At 45.6% G+C, this 20,571-nt stretch overlaps 1 protein-coding gene across 1 annotated transcript in view; it reads right to left on the reverse strand.

The window, feature by feature from the left end:
* Positions 1 to 20,571, reverse strand: part of MYO15B (myosin XVB) — a 163,576-nt gene that overhangs the window by 138,653 nt on the left and 4,352 nt on the right. The window contains exon 3 of the mRNA XM_075349626.1: positions 1,146 to 1,203. Within this exon, the coding sequence (XP_075205741.1) occupies positions 1,146 to 1,203 (58 nt within the window). The remainder of the gene's footprint in view (positions 1 to 1,145; positions 1,204 to 20,571) is intronic.

Genomic DNA, 20,571 nt, shown 5'->3' on the forward strand with positions numbered 1-20,571 from the left:
ACAGGTTGATCTTGGTCTCATCTGTCCATAGAATACTTTTTCAGAACTGAGCTGGCTTCATGAGGTGTTTTTCAGCAAATTTAACTCTGGCCTGTCTATTTTTGGAATTGATGAATGGTTTGCATCTAGATGTGAACCCTTTGTATTTACTTTCATGGAGTCTTCTCTTTACTGTTGACTTAGAGACAGATACACCTACTTCACTGAGAGTGTTCTGGACTTCAGTTGATGTTGTGAACGGGTTCTTCTTCACCAAAGAAAGTATGCGGCGATCATCCACCACTGTTGTCATCCGTGGACGCCCAGGCCTTTTTGAGTTCCCAAGCTCACCAGTCAATTTCTTTTTTCTCAGAATGTACCCGACTGTTGATTTTGCTACTCCAAGCATGTCTGCTATCTCTCTGATGGATTTTTTCTTTTTTTTCAGCCTCAGGATGTTCTGCTTCACCTCAATTGAGAGTTCCTTAGACCGCATGTTGTCTGGTCACAGCAACAGCTTCCAAATGCAAAACCACACACCTGTAATCAACCCCAGACCTTTTAACTACTTCATTGATTACAGGTTAACGAGGGAGACGCCTTCAGAGTTAATTGCAGCCCTTAGAGTCCCTTGTCCAATTACTTTTGGTCCCTTGAAAAAGAGGAGGCTATGCATTACAGAGCTATGATTCCTAAACCCTTTCTCCGATTTGGATGTGAAAACTCTCATATTGCAGCTGGGAGTGTGCACTTTCAGCCCATATTATATATATAATTGTATTTCTGAACATGTTTTTGTAAACAGCTAAAATAACAAAACTTGTGTCACTGTCCAAATATTTCTGGACCTAACTGTATATATATATATATATATATATATATAGTCCAGTGGATAGTTCTACTAGGGATTAATAATCTTCCTTGTATAACTGTGCATGCAAAGATAACTGTCAATCACTGAGTAGGACCAACCTCTGGACTCATATCCACACAGTCACCAGGGACCTTAATGAATTAAAAACAATTTATACGGAATCTTTTCCCACATATCTATGTATCATTCTGCTCAACCTCTCCTCTACACCATGTTGACCACCGATTGGACTGCATGAACAATGTGACAGGTTCCATTTCATTTTTTGGTATTGCACTACTGATCTACTTACCCTGGGAAGAGTTCAAAACAGCAGCTAGCTCAGCAGGCACATCCAATGCTGATAGGTCCTTAAAAAAAAGAGGAACATAGTAAAATATAGTAGCAGTGTTGCCAGATTATAAAATGATTCATGCATTTTTAACAATAAAAAGTGGTAAAAATATATTAAAATGGAAAAAAACAATTACCCTTAGGGCGAAGTACAGCTTCAGAGTACTAACAGGTGGCTGCCTCTATGCTATGAGTGTTATTATCCTTATCCATTGAATTTGAGTTAAGGGGGCTTTACACACTACGATATCGTTAATGTTTTATCGTTGGGGTCACGTTGTTAGTGACGTACATCTGGCGTCATTAACGATATCGCAGCGTGTGACACTTACCAGCGTCCTTAAGCGACCTCAAAAATGGTGAAAATCGTTCACCATGGAGAGGTCGTCCCAAACTCAAAAATCGGTAAGGGTTGTTTATCCATGTTGTTCATCGCTCATGCGGCAGCACACATCGCTGTGTGTGACACCGCAGGAGTGAGGAACGTCTCCTTACCTGCCGCCGGCCACAATGCGGACGGAAGGAGGTGGGAGGGATGTTACGTCCCGCTCATCTCCGCCCATCCACTTTGATTGACCGGCCGTTAAGTGACGTCGCGGTGACGCCGAACGTCCCTCCCCCTTGAGGGAGGGATTGTTCGGCAGTCACAGCGATGCCGCCGACCAGGTAAGTGCGTGTGACGCTCCCGTAGCGATAATGTTTCTGCGGCAGCGATCACACGATATAGCATGTGCGACGGGGTCGGGTACTTACACGGTCGATATCGCTAGAAATTGCTAGCGATATCGTAGCGTGTAAAGCCCGCTTTACAGAAGAAAGGCTTTAAACAGTTTATCCTTGACATTTTATAGCTGCGCTTGATGTTCTAGAGTTAACCACAAACTGTTAAAGATATGACTATCCAGGAGAGACACAATATATGATGGGTGCAGCTTCCCTCTGAGGTTATGACTGGGACATACCATACATAACCAATAAGTGGTAATAATAGTGCAGTTTCAATTTGAACAAAGGTTTTGTGTAGAAACTATCTTCATAATGTAATAATTTTTGTGTTACATCTAAAAAAGCAAATTGAAGGAAAAAGCCTGACCAAGTATGATGTGTGACCACTTGATGACGTCAAGAAACACATTTCTGGTCCACACAAGGTATACCCTTTATATCTTTCATGGTGTTATAAATAAATAAAAATCAAACAATACATTTAAGAAACAGTTAAACAGCAGGTATAGACACAGGGATACACTAAAAAGAAAGGAGAGGAAAGGCCTCAATAGAAACATGTGCACACCAATATATATATATATATATATATATATATATATATAATACACATACACACACATTATATATATATATATATATATATATATATATATATGTAATGTGTATACATTTTATGTCCAAAACATACAAAACACAGATGAACAGATAATATAATTTAAGAACAATAAGAACAAGGCAGCCATCTGCCCCATATAATACACATGATTCTGTAATAGATATGGTATTATTTGAAATACTTTGTCCCCCCCCCAAAAAAAGAGGGATATATATATATATATATATATATATATATATACACACAACATATATTATACAAGATAATCTCTATAGTGCATCGGTACAGTGAGAATTTGACAAGAAAAATTATTACATGTATTATAAATATCATCTGTGGTAAAAGTCACAACAATGATACAAGATAACCCCTAAAGTGCGCATAGCAATATCACAGTATATAACACCTAAACATATAATGTAAAGGATAACCCCTATTGAGATAACAATACATTAAGGAAAACAATTATAAAGAACCATCGACCTCACATTATATGAGGGATCTAAAGTGAATAATGTGCAGGGGCAATATATGGTGTATGAAAACTATGTCCTACAAGGAACAGTTAAAGGATCTGGGAATGTTTAGTTTGCAATAAAGAAGGCTAAAGGTGGTGTCACACATAGCGACGACGACAACAACGTCGCTGCTAAGTCACCATTTTCTGTGACGTAGCAGCGACGTCCCGTCGCTGTCGCTGTGTGTGACATCCAGCAATGATCTGGCCCCTGCTGGGAGGTCGCCGGTCGTTGCTGAATGTCCTGCTTCATTTTTTGGACGTTGCTCTCCCGTTGTGAAGCACACATCGCTGTGTGTGACAGCGAGAGAGCGACGAACTGAAGCGAGCAGGGAGCAGGGAGCCGGCGTCTGGCAGCCTGCGGTAAGCTGTAACCACTGTAAACATCGGGTAACCAAGAAGCCCTTTCCTTGGTTACCCGATATTTACCTTAGTTACTAGTGTCCGCCGCTCTCACGCTGCCAGTGCCGGCTCCCTGCTCCCTGCATACGTAGCTGGAGTACACATCGGGTAATTAACCCGATGTGTACTCTGGCTAGGAGTGCAGGGAGCCAGCGCTAAGTGGTGTGCTCTCACGCTGAAAGTGCCGGCTCCCTGCTCCCTGCACTCGTAGCTGGAGTACACATCGGATAATTAACCCAATGTGTACACTGGCTAGGAGTGCAGGGAACAGGGAGCCGGCACTGGCAGCGTGAGAGCGGCGGACGCTAGTAACTAAGGTAAATATCGGGTAACCAAGAGAAGTGCTTTCCTTGGTTACCCGATATTTACCTTAGTTATGCTTCCACGCATCGCTACTAGCTGGGGGCTGGTCACTGGTCGCTGGTGAGATCTGCCTGTTTGACAGCTCACCAGTGACCATGTAATGACGCAGCAGCGATCCTGATAAGGTCAGATTGCTGGTCGTGATCGCTGCTGCGTCGCTATGTGTGACACCACCTTAAGAGGAAGCCTAATAGCTGTCTACAAATATTTGAAGAGATGTCACAGTGTAGAGGTATCATTCTTATTCTCATTTGCACTTGGAAACATGAGAAGCAATGGAATGAAACTGAAAGGGAGAAGATACAAACTAGATATTAAAAAAAAAACGTTTTGACAGTGAGGGTGATCAATGAATGGAACAGGCTGCCATTAGAGATGGTGAGTTATCCTTCATTAGAAGTCTTCAAACAGAGGGTGGACAGACATTGTGAAGGTAACCTGGGCTATAGTTTGATTTTCCAAATGTAATAAGATTATCTGCGTATGTAAAAAATCAAAATATAGATGTTGTTGCATAATTATCTGTGTGTCTATATGACAATGGCACAGGCGCCATAATATGATTCTAAGCTGTATGTTCAAGAAAGAGTTAACCAAGGATAAGTGAACAGATGTATAAACAATGAACAGTGAAGACCTTCTTAAGGTACCGTCACACTAAGCGATGCTCCCGCGATCCCACCAGCAGCCTGACCTGGCAGGGATCGCTGGAGCGTCGCTACATGGGTTGCTGGTGAGCTGTCACACAGGCAGATCTCACCAGCAACCAGTGACCAGCCCCCAGCCAGCAGCGACGCGTGGAAGCGATGCTGCACTTGGTAACTAAGGTAAATATCGGGTAACCAACTCGATATTTACCTTGGTTACCAGCGCACACCGCTTAGCGCTGGCTCCCTGCACTCCTAGCCAGAGTACACATCGGGTTAATTACCCGATGTGTAGTCTGGCTATGTGTGCAGGCAGCAGGGAGCCGGCACTGACAGCGTGAGAGCGGCAGATGCTGCTAACGAAGGTAAATATCGGGTAACCAAGAAAAGGGCTTCTTGGTTACCCGATATTTACCTTGGTTACCAGTGTCCGCAGAAGCCGGCTCCCTGCTCACTGCACATTCAGTTGTTGTCACACACAGCGATGTGTGCTTCACAGTGGGAGAGCAACAACTAAAAAATGGTCCAGGACATTCAGCAACAACCAGCGACCTCACAGCAGGGGCCAGGTTTTTGCTGGATGTCACACACAGCAACATCGCTAGCAAGTCGTGCCTCAGCAGCGATGTTGCTAGTGATGTTGCTTAGTGTGACGGTACCTTTAGTGAAAGTCTTATCAGTGATTTCACACAAAGAAGGAATGTCTTAACTAGATAATCAAGCCAGAATTAATAATGACCAGAGGTATTTCGTAATATACTGAGAAAATTTAATAATTATGACTTTCTCACAGCTGAAATAAGGGATGTAATATGTGGGATAATCCCTCCCTGTTCTTGCTTCAAGGTCGAAGTCGAATGTTGTATGGTATAATCACGAGTCTTTTTAATAGACGAGTCAGTTGCCTATACTGGCTCAAACGGTGAACACAGTTTCTGTGATCATTGCTTCTGAGTTATTTATAATATCAGCATAGATAGCAAATTTGGACCCGTCCTTTGGATTTGCCCTGAACAAAGACTCCATTAGCAGTCTTACTTAAATTTCTCCCTTGACAACATCTGTCTGAGAAGGTTTAATGAATCCTGCATTGAGCAGAGGGCTTGGACACGATGACTCTGGAGGTTCCTTCCAACTCTAACATTCTATGATTTTATGACATCCCACATTGATGATTGCTTCATTTTGAATAATGCCCTTTGAAATCGGATGATGAATGCCACACAACTCCAGCCATATTTAAGGGAGGTGAGAGGCACCCAAGTGTTACATCAGCTAGTTCTGCATGCTAGGCAACCTGCAAGCAGCGGCACAATGATTGTGGGCACAGAGAGTGCGATTGGGCCTAGAGATACCACCAACCACAGACTTCAGCTGGATGTGCATCCGAGGGTGCACATCCGGCTAAAATGCATTGCAGCATAGAGACCTGTTGGGTCCTTGTGCTGCAATACATTCTGCTGGCTGTCATGACTGCAGATACATGACAGTAACATCATGCGCCATGGCACGCACACTGATGTCAGTTGCTGACCACTGTGCGCTGGCTACAGAGGACACGAAGTGACGTATAAGCCAGGGAAAGGAAATTGGATTTTTTAATTTTTTTTTTATGCATTAGAGACAGACAGGGACTAAATATACCAGTAAGGGGCCAAGGAAAAGCACATATATACCAGGATTGGTACAGGATGAGGACATGTATACCATGATGGAGACTTATATAACAGGATGGACCAGGATGAGGACATATATACCACCATAGGGCCCACGATAGGGATATACATCAGGATGAAGGAAATACATTCCGGGATGGAGCCAGGGGGAGGACATATATACAAGGATGGGCAACAAATAAAGCAGAATGGGGATATTATACCAGGATGGAGGGACATATTTACCAGGATGGAAGACATATATGCCAAGGTGGAGACATATATACCAGAATGGAGACATATATACCAGGATGGAGGACATATTTAAACAGGAACAGGCCCAGGATTGGTGACATTACTACATAATGAAGGGGAGGGAGGGAAACACTTATGTTTTTATAGGATTTAAAACATTAAATACAGATAACCAACATACGGGGGGGGGGGGGCAGATCCAAGGCGTCATGGTCTTTTCTGGAAGAGAGATCAGTGGACCCCAGTGCTGTTCACTGATGAAAGTTGATTCGTGTTGAGCAGAAATGATGGCAGCCAATGATGTTGGAGACATTAAGGCTAGCACTATGCATCAGCCACCATTGTAACCAGATGACCCTTTGGTAGTGGTGGTGTTACAGTGTGGGAAGGTGAGTCTAGTCAATACAGAACTGTGAATGGTACAGCATAAAAATCCCCTACTACATGGATAACATAATTAATTCAGTCATTGTGCCTCTACATGAATAACACAGACATAATTTTTTCATCTTTATGGATGGCAATGCTCCAGCTGATCAAGGTCAAATCATTAGGGAATGGCTGCTGGAAACTGGGATACCGCAAATGGAGTGGCCTGCACATTCTCCAGCCCTGTGTCCCATAAAAAGCCTATGGGATCAACTAAGTCGCCATGTAGAGGCTCGTAGCTCTGTACCCCAGAACCTCAATGACTTGAGGGAAGCCCATCAAGAAGAGTAGAATGCCATGCCTCAATAGGTAATAACTTAGCTTGTGAACTGCATAAGACATTGTTGTCAAGCCATATGACAAGTCATTAAGACATTGATATTTTTGGGGGTATACCTACCACTGTTGGCTTTTGTTTCAATAAATTGTTTGAGATGAGGAAATCACCATTTCATGCTTCTACTTAAATGGCCTACTTTCATGATAAAATATAACTGTAACGTGAACCTTTTACGTTTAATATAAATTTCGCTCGAAAGTCACATATCTCTAACTTTTTGTGTGTAGTGCATAGTAGCACAACAATCCAGTGCCTCAACAAGTGTTTTTCTCTGCTTGATGCCCCTTGACGAAGCCTACATCAATTTTATTACCGTGTACAGTTTTGTGATTTTACAAAATTGTAACAACTAAACCACTTTTTACAGTATTATACATTCCACAATTTTTTGTTTTATTTATGTTTATTTAAGTAGGGTGTTTTTTTCTGTTACTTTACACTGGGTGCAGAATTATTAGGCAAGTTCTATTTTAGCGGATTTTTTTTATTATTGATCAACAACTATATTCTCAATCAACCCAAAAGACTCAGAAATATCAATGCTTAATATTTTTGGCAGTTGGAGTGGTTTTTTTTAGATTTGGCTATCTTAGGAGGATATCAGTTTGTGTAGGTAACTATTACTGTGCAGAATTATTAGGCAACTTAATAAAAAACAAATATATTCCTATCTCACTTGTTTGTTTTCACAAGGTAAACCAATATAACTCTACAAAATTTAGAAATAAACATTTCTGACATGCAAAAACAAACCCCCAAAAATTAGTGACCAATATAGCCACCTTTCTTTATGATGACACTCAACAGCCTACATCCATAGATTCTGTCAGTTGCTTGATCTGTTTAAGTTCAGCAGCCACCACAGCCTCCTAGACACTGTTCCGAGAGGTGTACGGTTTTCCCTCCCTGTAGATCTTACATTTTATGAGGTACCACAGGTTCTCTATGGGGTTCAGATCAGGTAAACAATGGGGCCATGTCATTATTTTTTCATCTTTTAGACTTTTACTGGCCAACCACGCTGTGGAGTAGTTGGATGCATGTGATGGAGCATTGTCCTGCATGAAAAACATGGGGGGTTTATTTTGAACGATACCGACTTCTTCCTGTACCACGGCTTGAAGAAGTGAAGTTGTCTTCCAGAAACTGGCAGTAGGTCTGGGAGTTGAGCTTCACTCCATCCTCAATACGAAAAGGTCCCACAAGTTTATCTTTGATGATACCAGCCCATACCAGTACCCCACCTCCACCTTGCTGGTGTCTGAGTTGGAGTGGAGCTCTCTGCCCTTTACTGATCCGGTCTCTGGCCCATCCATCTGGCCCATCAAGAGTCAGTCTCATTTCATCAGTCCATAAAACCTTTGAAAAATAAGTCTTAAGATATTTCTTGGCCCAGTCTTGATGTTTTATCTTATGTTTCTTGTTCAAAGGTGGTCGTTTTTCAGCCTTCCTTACCTTGGCCATGTCCCTGAGTATGGCACACCTTGTGCTTTTTGATACTCCAGTAACGTTGCAGCTCTGAAATATGGCCAAACTGGTGTCAAATGGCATCTTGGCAGCTACACGCTTGATTTTCCTCAATTCATGAGCAGTTTTTTTGCGCCTTTTTTGCCCAACATGCTTCTTGCGACCCTGTTGGCTATTTGCCATGAAACGCTTGATTGTTCGGTGATCACGCTTCAAAAGTTTGGCAATTTCAAGACTGCTGCATCCCTGTTCAAGACATCTCACAATTTTGGACTTTTCAGAGCCCGTCAAATCTCTCTTCTGACCCATTTTGCCAAAGGAAAGGAAGTTGCCTAATAAGTATGCACACCTTATATAGGGTGTTGATGTCATTACACCACACCCCTCCTCATTACAGAGATGCATATCACCTGATTTACTTAATTGGTAGTTGTCTCTCAAGCCTATACAGTTTGGAGTAGGACAACATGTATAAAATTATCATGTGATTAAAATACTCATTTGCCTAATAAGTCTGTACACAGTGTATATAGCAGTTACTGGACAAGTTTTGGATGAAAAAATTTTTTTTTTAAAAAATTACTACTACAACCTATGCAATTTCCTTGTCAGTAGATTAAATTTTATGACCATAAAAATGGTAGGATATGTTAATATAAAATTACTGCATAAAATTGTAATGTCAGTAAAGCGCATTGGAAATTAATTGCACTACATAAGCCAATAAATAAATAAAAGGGTAAAAGCAAACACTACCACACAACATTACAATCATGAATTACAGTTCCTTTTTCTCACCTATGCACAAAAGAAATATGTTCATACACATTAATCCTACACTTGACATTTGTGGCTGTTATAAAAGTGGGATTGGTCATAGTTTTTGGCTGAGTTTACATATATGAGCAACCTGTCACATTCCCGATTATTACAAAGCAACATAAGATCATAGGTCATACGTATACATATACGCATTCTACAATCATAAAATGTGGTCCTGTTTATAAAAAATAAAATGAGCAAAATGCAAAAGAAAGTGAGGATCATTTGACTCAGGTGTTAAACTACACAACATAGCACATTACAGATCTAAAGTTCTCCACACAAAAGGGTCATCATCATGAGATTAGCCAATGAATTAGCCAGCACAGGTGGATGCATGATGGCCAGCTATGCCCAGCTGCAGTGACCAATAGATGCAATAGACAAGGGCCCTTGTGAAAAAAAAAATATATATTTGCCCTTAATAGTCCAATGTCTGTGATAGAAGCTGTTTATTGCTTTGGTGTTGGAAGTGGACCTCATACTCTTTGTGCTCCTTTGCGGCTGCACAAGTTGCACCAATGGTATATCTCCACCTGGCTGCATGATTTTGCCTGTAAATTCTACATGCATTAGCCATTGCAGGTGGGCATAGTTAGGTAGTATTCGTTAAACTACATTGTCTGGTTTCTCCCAAAGAGTAATAGCAGTTGTAAATATCAATGAGGTAAAGGAAAAATGCATTAGGGCGGTACAGAGGTTGCCAAGTACAGTACATATTGATGTAGGAGGAGATACCGACCAATATATAGGTGTTTTGCAGTCCAAAAACTTGTAAAAATGTGCTATTCTACCTGCTTTGGAGAAGAAAGTTGGCTCCATTACGGTTTGGGCTCCCGGGCAGCTGTGTAAGAAGACGCACATACTGGCATGTTCCCCTTGAATACATGAGTATTGTTATGATGTGTAATGTGTATTGTGACGTGTTTTTTTTGATAGATTATATTCTGCTCAACAGTAGGGAGAGATAGAGTTAATGTATAGGACTAGTCCAGAGTGGGAGGGGCTAAAGTGAAGGGGCAGAGACAGTTTCCTGTCAGGAGTTCAGATAAGTCCCTGTGTGCAGTAAAAGGGGGCCTATGGTCTGACTAGTGAGCAGAGACGCATGGCATGGGTGTCCCTGGCATGAGAGGAGACCAGGACAGTGGATAGCGAGTTCCTGAGTAAAGAGAGGGAGTTGACCGAAGGTCAGAATATTTGACTGGAGATGGGTCCTGGGATAGGACGCCTAGCAGTACGTCCCCAATAGGCCAGGACGGAACACAGAACATCAGATGAAGAGAGAGCCCCCAACAGGAGTTCCAAGGTGTCAGAAGTAGAGAAGCTAGGCACTGGCCATTTGGGCAAACCGGATCCTTTAAGAGTGAAGCAGACGCAGAACCACGGGTTGAGCATAGCACTCTCACTAACTGGATAGTAGTATAGTGTTGGGGTGTGGTGAAGGAAACAAGATTACTTGGAGGCAGAAATAAGTAAACGTGAAGAAGTAAAGAGACTGCGTGTGAAAATACTCCTTGTTGCAAGTAAATGTTTGTGAAGCTATGCACCACCTAGCTACTATACATAATCTTTAACAAGTTACTTTTCAATAAAAAGTTCATTTTTGAGTGATGGTCTCTCTCACTGAACTGTTCAATATCTGGTCCTGGCCAGTCAAAGTCACTGGCATCATGCGGCCTGCAAGGGCATAGTGCCCCCACAAGACAAGTCCACAAACCCAACCAGGACCTCCACCTTCATTTAATGTGCATAAGAGATAAGTACCTCTTCCACGGTTACCTGCACCACGATACATCTGCACAGGTTGCACCAATGGCATGTCTGCGCCTGTATTGATACCATTTGGTATAGGCTTAGGATTTTACTTGGAGTTCTCATGAATCGCTTTTTATCATATTTTGAATAGGAAGTACAGTATATCCAAAACTTCATTTAAAACCATTTCTCTTGAGTTTTCTCTTCCTTCTATTAAAATGAAGGGAAAACACAAAGTGGCCCAAAATAATGAAGTACTGCAGAGACCAGGCTATCACGCACACAAATAATTATTCTACATACAAAAAATAAATGCCAAAAAAATTGCATTTAATAGATACGCTAGTGTTTCTTTGTGACCCAGCGCAGCAACCCCGCATGGCCCCGGTCCCAGGCAAAAGTGGGGGCGCCCTTCCCCTTACCTGCCTCCCAGCTCCTTGTGCTCAATTCCTGTCCCAAGCTCTGCCGCGGCCTCCTGTTTCCATGCCCCATGCAGGCCTTTTGGGAGTGCTCATAGGGTGTGTGCGGACATGCCCCCTTTCTTAAAGGGCTGCCTCCCATTACCTGGAAGTGATCCTAGAGGTCATCTCACCCTGAAAGGTACTTAAGACCACTTCCCCTTAGGCCTCTTTCACACGTCCGTGAAAATCATGCACGTTTTTCATGGACGTGTCAGAGGTGCGTTTTGCCCTCTGTGACCCGTGTTTATGGGCTACGTGTGTTCTCCGTGTGTTATCCGTGATAACACACTGAGAACGTGAACTTTATGCTCACCTGTCCCTGGCATCGCTGTCCATGGTACTGATCTTTGGTCTCCGGTCCTGCCGACTCCCCGCTGCTGCTGCTTTCAGCCGCAGTGAAGTGAATATTCAATTAGCATAATGAGCGGCGGTCGGCAGCAAGTGACAGCAGCGGCAGAGACAGGAGGGCAGGAGAAGGTGAGTAAAGTTTTGTTTTTTTCTCTCACAGACACATGTCTTCTCTCCGAGGCGTGTCACACGGAACACATCCGTGTGGTCCGTGTGTGTTACGTGTGACACTTTTGCATTCCATGTGACACCCGTGATACCAGAGAGAAAACAGACATGTCGGCGTGAGAAACACACAGACACACGTAAGTACGGATTGGACACACGTTCCGTGCGCAAATACTTACGTGTGTCCAAAACCATAGGAAAACCTAGGTGTACGTGTCTCCGGTACGTGAGAAAACTGCCAAACACATACCGGAGGCACGTACGTGTGAAGGGGGCCTTAGAGGAAGTGCCTGAGCAACGTTGCCTACTAGTTAGTGCGTTGCTAGTTCTCAGGTCCCATTACTCTACTGTGTCTAGTTCTGCTAATTGTGTCCTAGAACCAGTCTTGTGTTCCTAACCTGTGTCTCGTCCTAGAGCCCGCTCTCTACCACCACCTCCGTGCTGCCACGTCTGAGCCACCACCTCCGTGCTGCCTTGTATGAGCCACCACCTCCATGCTGCCACATCTGAGCCACCATCTCTGTGCTACCAAGTCTGAAAGACCATCTCCGTGCTACCATGTCCAAGCACACCAGCACTGGCAGTTTAAAGACTTTACCAGTACGCAAAAGCCAACCTCCACTGGATCCTGGCAATCATGCATTTGAGACCCCTGGGGCTGCGCCAGACAATAGGGTTTTGCTACTGGTTAACTCCCCCAGGTGAGTCCGGTGTATGGCCCATTGGGTCTGTTGCACCCTTGGGCTTCAGGCACCACAGCGTATTGCACCACTTTTGCACCACTATCCTGGGTCAGTAGGGGGTTAACCTGCCGGTGCTTTCACAAAACACACACAAATAACAGCAGGTGCTTACTCACAGGGGGTTGGACTAGGGCAGACAGGGGAGCCAGCCATCACAAAGCATGGGACTTCCCAGTCGCTAGGACAACCACAGGGGGCGGGCACCATATGGGGTAGAAGTAGGAGCAACCATCACACTTTAGAGCAGAACCTTACTGGGCACAGCTTGGGACAACACCTAGCACTGACAACTGGATATATAATTTCACCCAACGAATGAGTGTTTTGCAGGTTTGTCTCGTCATTGGCGCCTGTTTAGACTGTATGATTATGGTGAATCAGTGTTCCTAGGAACCATTCACGATAATTGTGCAGTGTAAGTGCTTCTTTACGACATGTACACTGCAACCTCATAAAAAGTTTCAAAGCGGTTGTTAGACATACAAAATTGACAGCACTGAGAGTAGATAGAGGCAAGTCCCATTAGTGGAACCTGCATCTACCATACAGTGTATTTGGAAAAGCCACCAAGGACCCGCCTGTCCGACTAGTCTCCAGCGTGGCTCCCTCCCTGGGGCACTTAAAGTGTGTTCTTCTCTGAAGCACAGCGTTTTAGAGTTTATACAGGTTTTAGCGGAATTCATACAGCCAGTGTCGGATACATGCTACCTGTGGATTGGGCAGCATGTATGAGCTATTAGGTTCCCTTTAAGTCCCCAGATAAGTCATCAAATCATTGAAAAGCATTCAGAAAAATAAGGATTTATCTAGGGCATCTGCTGGTCTGCCTCCTCCATAAAGGTGTGTATCTTAGGCCCTCTTTACACATTCGTGTCTCCGGACCGTCTGATGTCAGTTTTCACACGTACCTGAGACACGGGCACACGTAGACCCATTAAAATCAATGGGTCTGCGCACACGTGTGTGTTTTCACATGGACCATGTGTCCGTGTGGAGCATACGTATGTCCATGTGCTCCACACGTAGACATGTCAGTTTTCTTCAGCAGCACGGGTGTAACAAGGTCCGCATGAATGTGCTCCATGTGACATCAATGTGACACATATGGGAGAAATCCACGTTTTTGTGAAATAAAATGCTTTGCTACACTCACCTTCTCCAGAACTGCCGTCTCTGCTGTTGCTGTCACTTGCTTCCGACCCCCGCTCAGTATGCTCATCGCATATTCACTGCACAGAGGACTGAAAGCAGCAGCGGCGGGGAGTCAGCAGGGGCGGAGACGGAAGACTTCAGCACCACGGACAGCAGCGCCAGGGACAGGTGAGCATAAAGTTCCTGTTCTCTGTGTATTATCACAGATAGCACACGGAGAGCATTCATGTGCCAAAATCTCGGCACACTGAGGGCCATACGCATCTTTTACACGTCTGTGCAAAACGTGTGTGTTTTTCACAGACGTGTGAAAGAGGCCTTAGGACAATTCCTGAAGAAAAAAGTAAAGAAACATATTCAAGTGGAGTTAGGCCCTGTGCGCACTTACCGTTTTTTGCCGAGGGTTTCCTGCGGTTTTGCTGCAGTGAATCACCAGCAAATCCTATGGGAAAAAAAAATGCTGTGCGCACTATGCGGATTTTGACAGCTGCATGTTTTGCTGCGGGATTCCCTCAGCAAAAACAATTGCATGTCACTTCTTTTCCGCACGTGGCTGCGGCATTTCACTCCATTGACTGCAATGTAATCGGGAAATCCCGCAGGGAATAACGCAGGTAGCAAATTCTGTGCGGTTCATTGCGTTTTCCTGCGTTATTCCCTGCGGTATTTCGCGGTTTTGGGACATAATGTTCATCACTGCCCTGCGGTTTGCAGGGAAGTGATGTCATTATGACAGGAAGAGGAAGCGGAGCAGAGTAAACACACACACATCACAGGCACAGACATAGAACACACACATATCACACTCACACACAGACACGGACATATAGAATACACATAAAAATCAAACGACATATAAAAATAAAAAAACGCGGGCTCCGCTGTATTTTTACCATCCAGCTGAGGTAAATACACAGCGGCAGCCCGGTATTCTCAGGCTGGGGAAGGCGAGAGCCAGGGTTAATGCCCCCTACCTCCCGCAGCCGAGAACATCAGCCAGCAGCTGCCCCGGGACGCATCCATTATGCGACAGTCCCGGAGTGTCCCCGGCTCTTCCTGTTGCCGTGATGTGGTGGCAATCAGGGTAATAATGAATTAATGGTAGCGCATCGCCGCCACTAAGTCCAGGCTTTAATCATGGCAGCATCTATGAGACAGCTTTCATGATTAACCCGTAAGTAAAGTGAATAAACACACACACACACCGAAAAATCCTTTATTTTAAATAAAAAACAAAAAAGCCCCTCTTTCACCCCTTTATTAACCCCCCCTAAACACACAGCTCCGGCATAATCCATCGAGGTCACATGTCGCTTGCTTCCAGCCGCGACTGACACTGTACTGAATGCAGCCTCGTAACAAGCCTGCAGAGGTAATTACAGGTCATTTCTCACAGCCGGTAATGTGAACACACTACCGCTCGGGGGAAATGCAGCGTGTCGATTGTTGATTGATCTGTCCTCTATCTATCTATCCCTCTATCTATCTATTTATCTACTATCTATCTCAGAAGGAAATTTTTTTTTTTTTTTTTTTTTTTATCAATGTGCTTTATTGCATTGAATGCATTAAAATACATGCAACAACTCGCGGCAAAACCGCAGCAAACCGCATGTGGTTTTCGGGTGCGGTTTGCCGCGTTTTTTTACGCGGGTGCGATAATCTTTCAGACCCTGCGGAATTTTCTTAAGAAAATTCTGTTTTCCAGTGCGCACAGGGCCTAAGAGTTAATAAGGTATTTCCATCTCCAAGATCCTATCCCAATATGTAGTAGGTGTAATAATAATAATATTAGCAAATACCTCCAATTAGAAATGTAGTACAGTTCTCCTGATTAGCTATGTCGCTTACCTCAAGTGCAGGGCATTGTTCTAGTTAAGGTATCCATGGTTACGACCACTATCAACTAATTAACTGTCATTGTATGCGTAGTCATAACCATGGATACCTATGCAACTATGTTGCCCTGCACATGAGGTAAGTGACATAGCTAATTAGGAGAAGTATACTAGATTTCTAAATAGAAGTATTTGTTAATAATATTATAATCATTATTTTACCTAGTACATATTGCAATAAGATCTTAGAAATGGGAATACCTCTTTAAAGGAGTTGTCTCCTGATGAAACTCTACAGTCACTCCATGTGGCCGCTGACTCTTGAATCCTTACAGCTCACGCACAACACACTGTCATAATCCTCCTGTTGTCACGTAGTGAATACCTGGGTCCCGCCAAGTATAAGGGTACTTCCGGCGAGCGCTGCAAAGAAGGGAATTTTGTTTACTTACCGTAAATTCCTTTTCTTCTAGCTCTAATTGGGAGACCCAGACAATTGGGTGTATAGGCTATGCCTCCGGAGGCCGCACAAAGTATTACACTCAAAAGTGTTAAGCCCCTCCCCTTCTGCCTATACACCCCCCGTGCTCCCACGGGCTCCTCAGTTTTGGTGCAAAAGCAAGAAGGAGGAAAAAGAATTAAAAACTGGTTTAAAGTAACTTCAATCCGAAGGAATATCGGAGAACTGAAACCATTCAACATGAACAACATGTGTACACAAAAAAACAGGGGCGGGTGCTGGGTCTCCCAATTAGAGCTAGAAGAAAAGGAATTTACGGTAAGTAAACAAAATTCCCTTCTTCTTTGTCGCTCTATTGGGAGACCCAGACAATTGGGACGTCCAAAAGCAGTCCCTGGGTGGGTAAAATAATACCTCGTAAGAGAGCCGTAAAACGGCCCTTTCCTACAGGTGGGCAACCGCCGCCTGAAGGACTCGTCTACCTAAGCTGGCATCCGCCGAAGCATAGGTATGCACCTGATAGTGTTTCGTGAAAGTGTGCAGGCTCGACCAGGTAGCCGCCTGACACACCTGCTGAGCCGTAGCCTGGTGCCTCAAAGCCCAGGACGCGCCCACGGCTCTGGTAGAATGGGCCTTCAGCCCTGAGGGAACCGGAAGCCCAGCCGAACGGTAAGCTTCGATAATTGGCTCCTTGATCCACCGAGCCAGGGTTGATTTGGAAGCCTGTGACCCTTTACGCTGGCCAGCGACAAGGACAAAAAGTGCATCCGAGCGGCGCAGGGGCGCCGTACGAGAAGTGTAGAGTCTGAGTGCTCTCACCAAATCTAACAAGTGCAAATCCTTTTCACATTGGTGAACTGGATGAGGATAAAAAGAAGGTAAGGAAATATCCTGATTGAGATGAAAGGGGGATACCACCTTAGGGAGAAATTCCGGAACCGGACGTAGAACCACCTTGTCCTGGTGAAACACCAGGAAAGGGGCTTGGCACGACAACGCTGCTAGCTCAGACACTCTCCGAAGGGAAGTGACTGCTACTAGAAAAACCACTTTCTGCGAAAGTCGTGAGAGGGAAATATCTCTCATTGGCTCGAATGGTGGCTTCTGAAGAACCATCAGCACCCTGTTTAGATCCCAGGGTTCTAATGGCCGCTTGTAAGGAGGAACTATGTGACAAACCCCCTGCAGGAACGTGCGTACCTGTGGAAGTCTGGCTAGGCGCTTCTGGAAAAACACAGAGAGCGCTGAGACTTGTCCCTTAAGGGAGCCGAGCGACAAACCCTTTTCCAGTCCAGATTGAAGGAAGGACAGAAAAGAAGATAATGCAAATGGCCAGGGAGAAAAACCCTGAGCAGAGCACCACGACAGAAAAATTTTCCACGTCCTGTGATAGATCTTGGCGGACGTTGGTTTCCTAGCCTGTCTCCTAGTGGCAATGACGTCTTGAGATAACCCTGGAGACGCTAGGATCCAGGACTCAATGGCCACACAGTCAGGTTGAGGGCCGCAGAATTCAGATGGAAAAACGGCCCTTGAGATAGCAAGTCTGTTCGGTCTGGTAGTGCCCACGGTTGGCCGACCGTGAGATGCCACAGATCCGGGTACCACGACCTCCTCGGCCAGTCTGGAGCGACGAGGATGGCGCGGCGGCAGTCGGCCCTGATCTTGCGTAACACTCTGGGCAACAGTGCCAGCGGAGGAAACACATAAGGGAGCTGAAACTGCGACCAATCCTGAACTAAGGCGTCTGCCGCCATAGCTCTGGGATCTTGAGACCGTGCCATGAACATTGGTACCTTGTTGTTGTGCCGGGACGCCATGAGGTCGACGTTCGGCACCCCCCAGTGGCAACAGATCTCCTGAAACACGTCCGGGTGAAGGGACCATTCCCCTGCGTCCATGCCCTGGCGACTGAGATAATCTGCTTCCCAGTTTTCCACGCCTGGGATGTGAACTGCGGATATGGTGGAGGCCGTGGCTTCCACCCACATCAAAATCCGCCGGACTTCCTGGAAGGCTTGCCGGCTGCGTGTGCCGCCTTGGTGGTTGATGTATGCCACCGCTGTGGAATTGTCCGACTGAATTCGGATCTGCTTGCCTTCCAGCCACTGCTGGAATGCTTTCAGGGCAAGATACACTGCCCGTATTTCCAGAACATTGATCTGAATCGAGGACTCTTGCTGGGTCCACGTACCCTGAGCCCTGTGGTGGAGAAAAACCGCTCCCCACCCTGACAGACTCGCGTCCGTCGTGACTACTTCCCAGGATGGGGGTAGGAAGGATTTCCCCTTCGATAATGAAGTGGGAAGAAGCCACCACCGAAGGGAAGCTTTGGTCGCCTGAGAGAGGGAGACGGTCCTGTCGAGGGACGTCGACTACCTGTCCCATTTGCGTAGGATGTCCCATTGAAGGGGACGCAGGTGAGACTGCGCGAAAGGGACTGCCTCCATTGCTGCCACCATCTTCCCCAGGAAGTGCATGAAGCGCCTCAAGGGGTGTGACTGGCCTTGAAGGAGAGATTGTACCCCTTTCTGTAGTGACTGCTGCTTGATCAGCGGAAGCTTCACTATCGCTGAGAGGGTATGAAACTCCATGCCAAGATACGTCAGTGATTGGGCCGGTGTCAGATTTGACTTTGGAAAATTGATGATCCACCCGAAACCCTGGAGAGTCTCCAGGGTAGCGTCGAGGCTGCGTTGGCATGCCTCTTGAGAGGTGCCTTGATTAACAGATCGTCCAAGTACGGGATCACCGAGTAACCCTGCGAGTGTAGGAGCGCTACTACAGTAGCCATAACCTTGGTAAAAACCCGTGGGGCTGTTGCCAGGCCGAACGGCAGTGCCACGAACTGTAGGTGTTCGTTTCCTATGGCGAAGCGCAAGAAGCGCTGGTGTTCTGGAGCAATCGGTACGTGGAGATAAGCATCTTTGATATCGATCGATGCAAGGAAATCTCCTTGGGACATTGAAGCGATGACGGAGCGGAGGGATTCCATCCTGAACCGTCTGGCTTTTACGTGTTTGTTGAGCAGTTTCAGGTCCAGGACCGGGCGGAAAGACCCGTCCTTCTTTGGGACTACAAACAAGTTGGAGTAAAAACCGTGGCTCTGTTGCTGGAGAGGAACAGGGATCACCACTCCTTCTACCTTCAGAGTGCGCAGCGCCTGCAGAAGAGCCTCGGCTCGCTCGGGAGGCGGGGATGACCTGAAGAATCGAGTCGGGGGACGAGAGGTGAACTCTATCTTGTAACCGTGAGACAGAATGTCTCTCACCCAGCGGTCTTTTATTTGTGGCAGCCAGGTGTCGCAAAAGCGGGAGAGCCTGCCACCGACCGAGGATGCTGCTAGAGGAGGTCGAAAGTCATGAGGAAGCCGCTTTGTTAGCGGCGCCTCCGGTGGTCTTTTTAGGACGTGACTTAGACCGCCATGCATCAGAGTTCCTTTGTTCTTTCTGAGACCTTTTGGACGAGGAGAATTGGGACCTGCCCTCGCCCCGAAAGGACCGAAACCTCGACTGCCCTCTCCTCTGTTGGGGTATGTTCTGTTTGGGCTGGGGTAAGGATGTATCCTTTCCCTTGGATTGTTTGATGATTTCATCCAAACGCTCGCCAAACAGCCTGTCGCCAGAAATTGGCAAACTGGTTAAGCGCTTTTTGGAAGCAGAATCTGCCTTCCATTCCCGTAGCCACAAGGCCCTGCGGAGTACCACCGAATTGGCGGCCGCAACCGCCGTACGGCTCGCAGAGTCCAGGACAGCATTAATAGCATAAGACGCAAATGCCGAGGTCTGGGTGGTAATGGATGCCACTTGTGGCGCGGACGTGCATGTGGCTGCTTCAATTTGCGCTTGACCTGCTGAGATAGCTTGTAGCGCCCATACGGCTGCGAATGCTGGGGCAAAAGAAGCTCCGATAGCTTCATAGATGGATTTCAACCAGAGCTCCATCTGCCTGTCAGTGGCATCTTTGAGCGAGGCCCCATCTTCCACTGCAAGTATGGATCTAGCCGCCAGTCTGGAGATTGGAGGATCCACTTTGGGACACTGAGTCCAACCTTTAACCACGTCAGGGGGAAAAAGATAACGTGTATCCTTAAGGCGCTTAGAAAAAACGCTTATCTGGACAAGCATGGTGATTCTGGACTGCCTCTCTGAAATCAGAGTGGTCTAGAAACATACTCGGTGTACGCTTGGGGAACCTGAGACGGAATTTCTCCTGCTG

The sequence above is a fragment of the Anomaloglossus baeobatrachus genome, chromosome 5, assembly GCF_048569485.1.
Source record: "Anomaloglossus baeobatrachus isolate aAnoBae1 chromosome 5, aAnoBae1.hap1, whole genome shotgun sequence".
NCBI lineage: Eukaryota > Metazoa > Chordata > Amphibia > Anura > Aromobatidae > Anomaloglossus > Anomaloglossus baeobatrachus.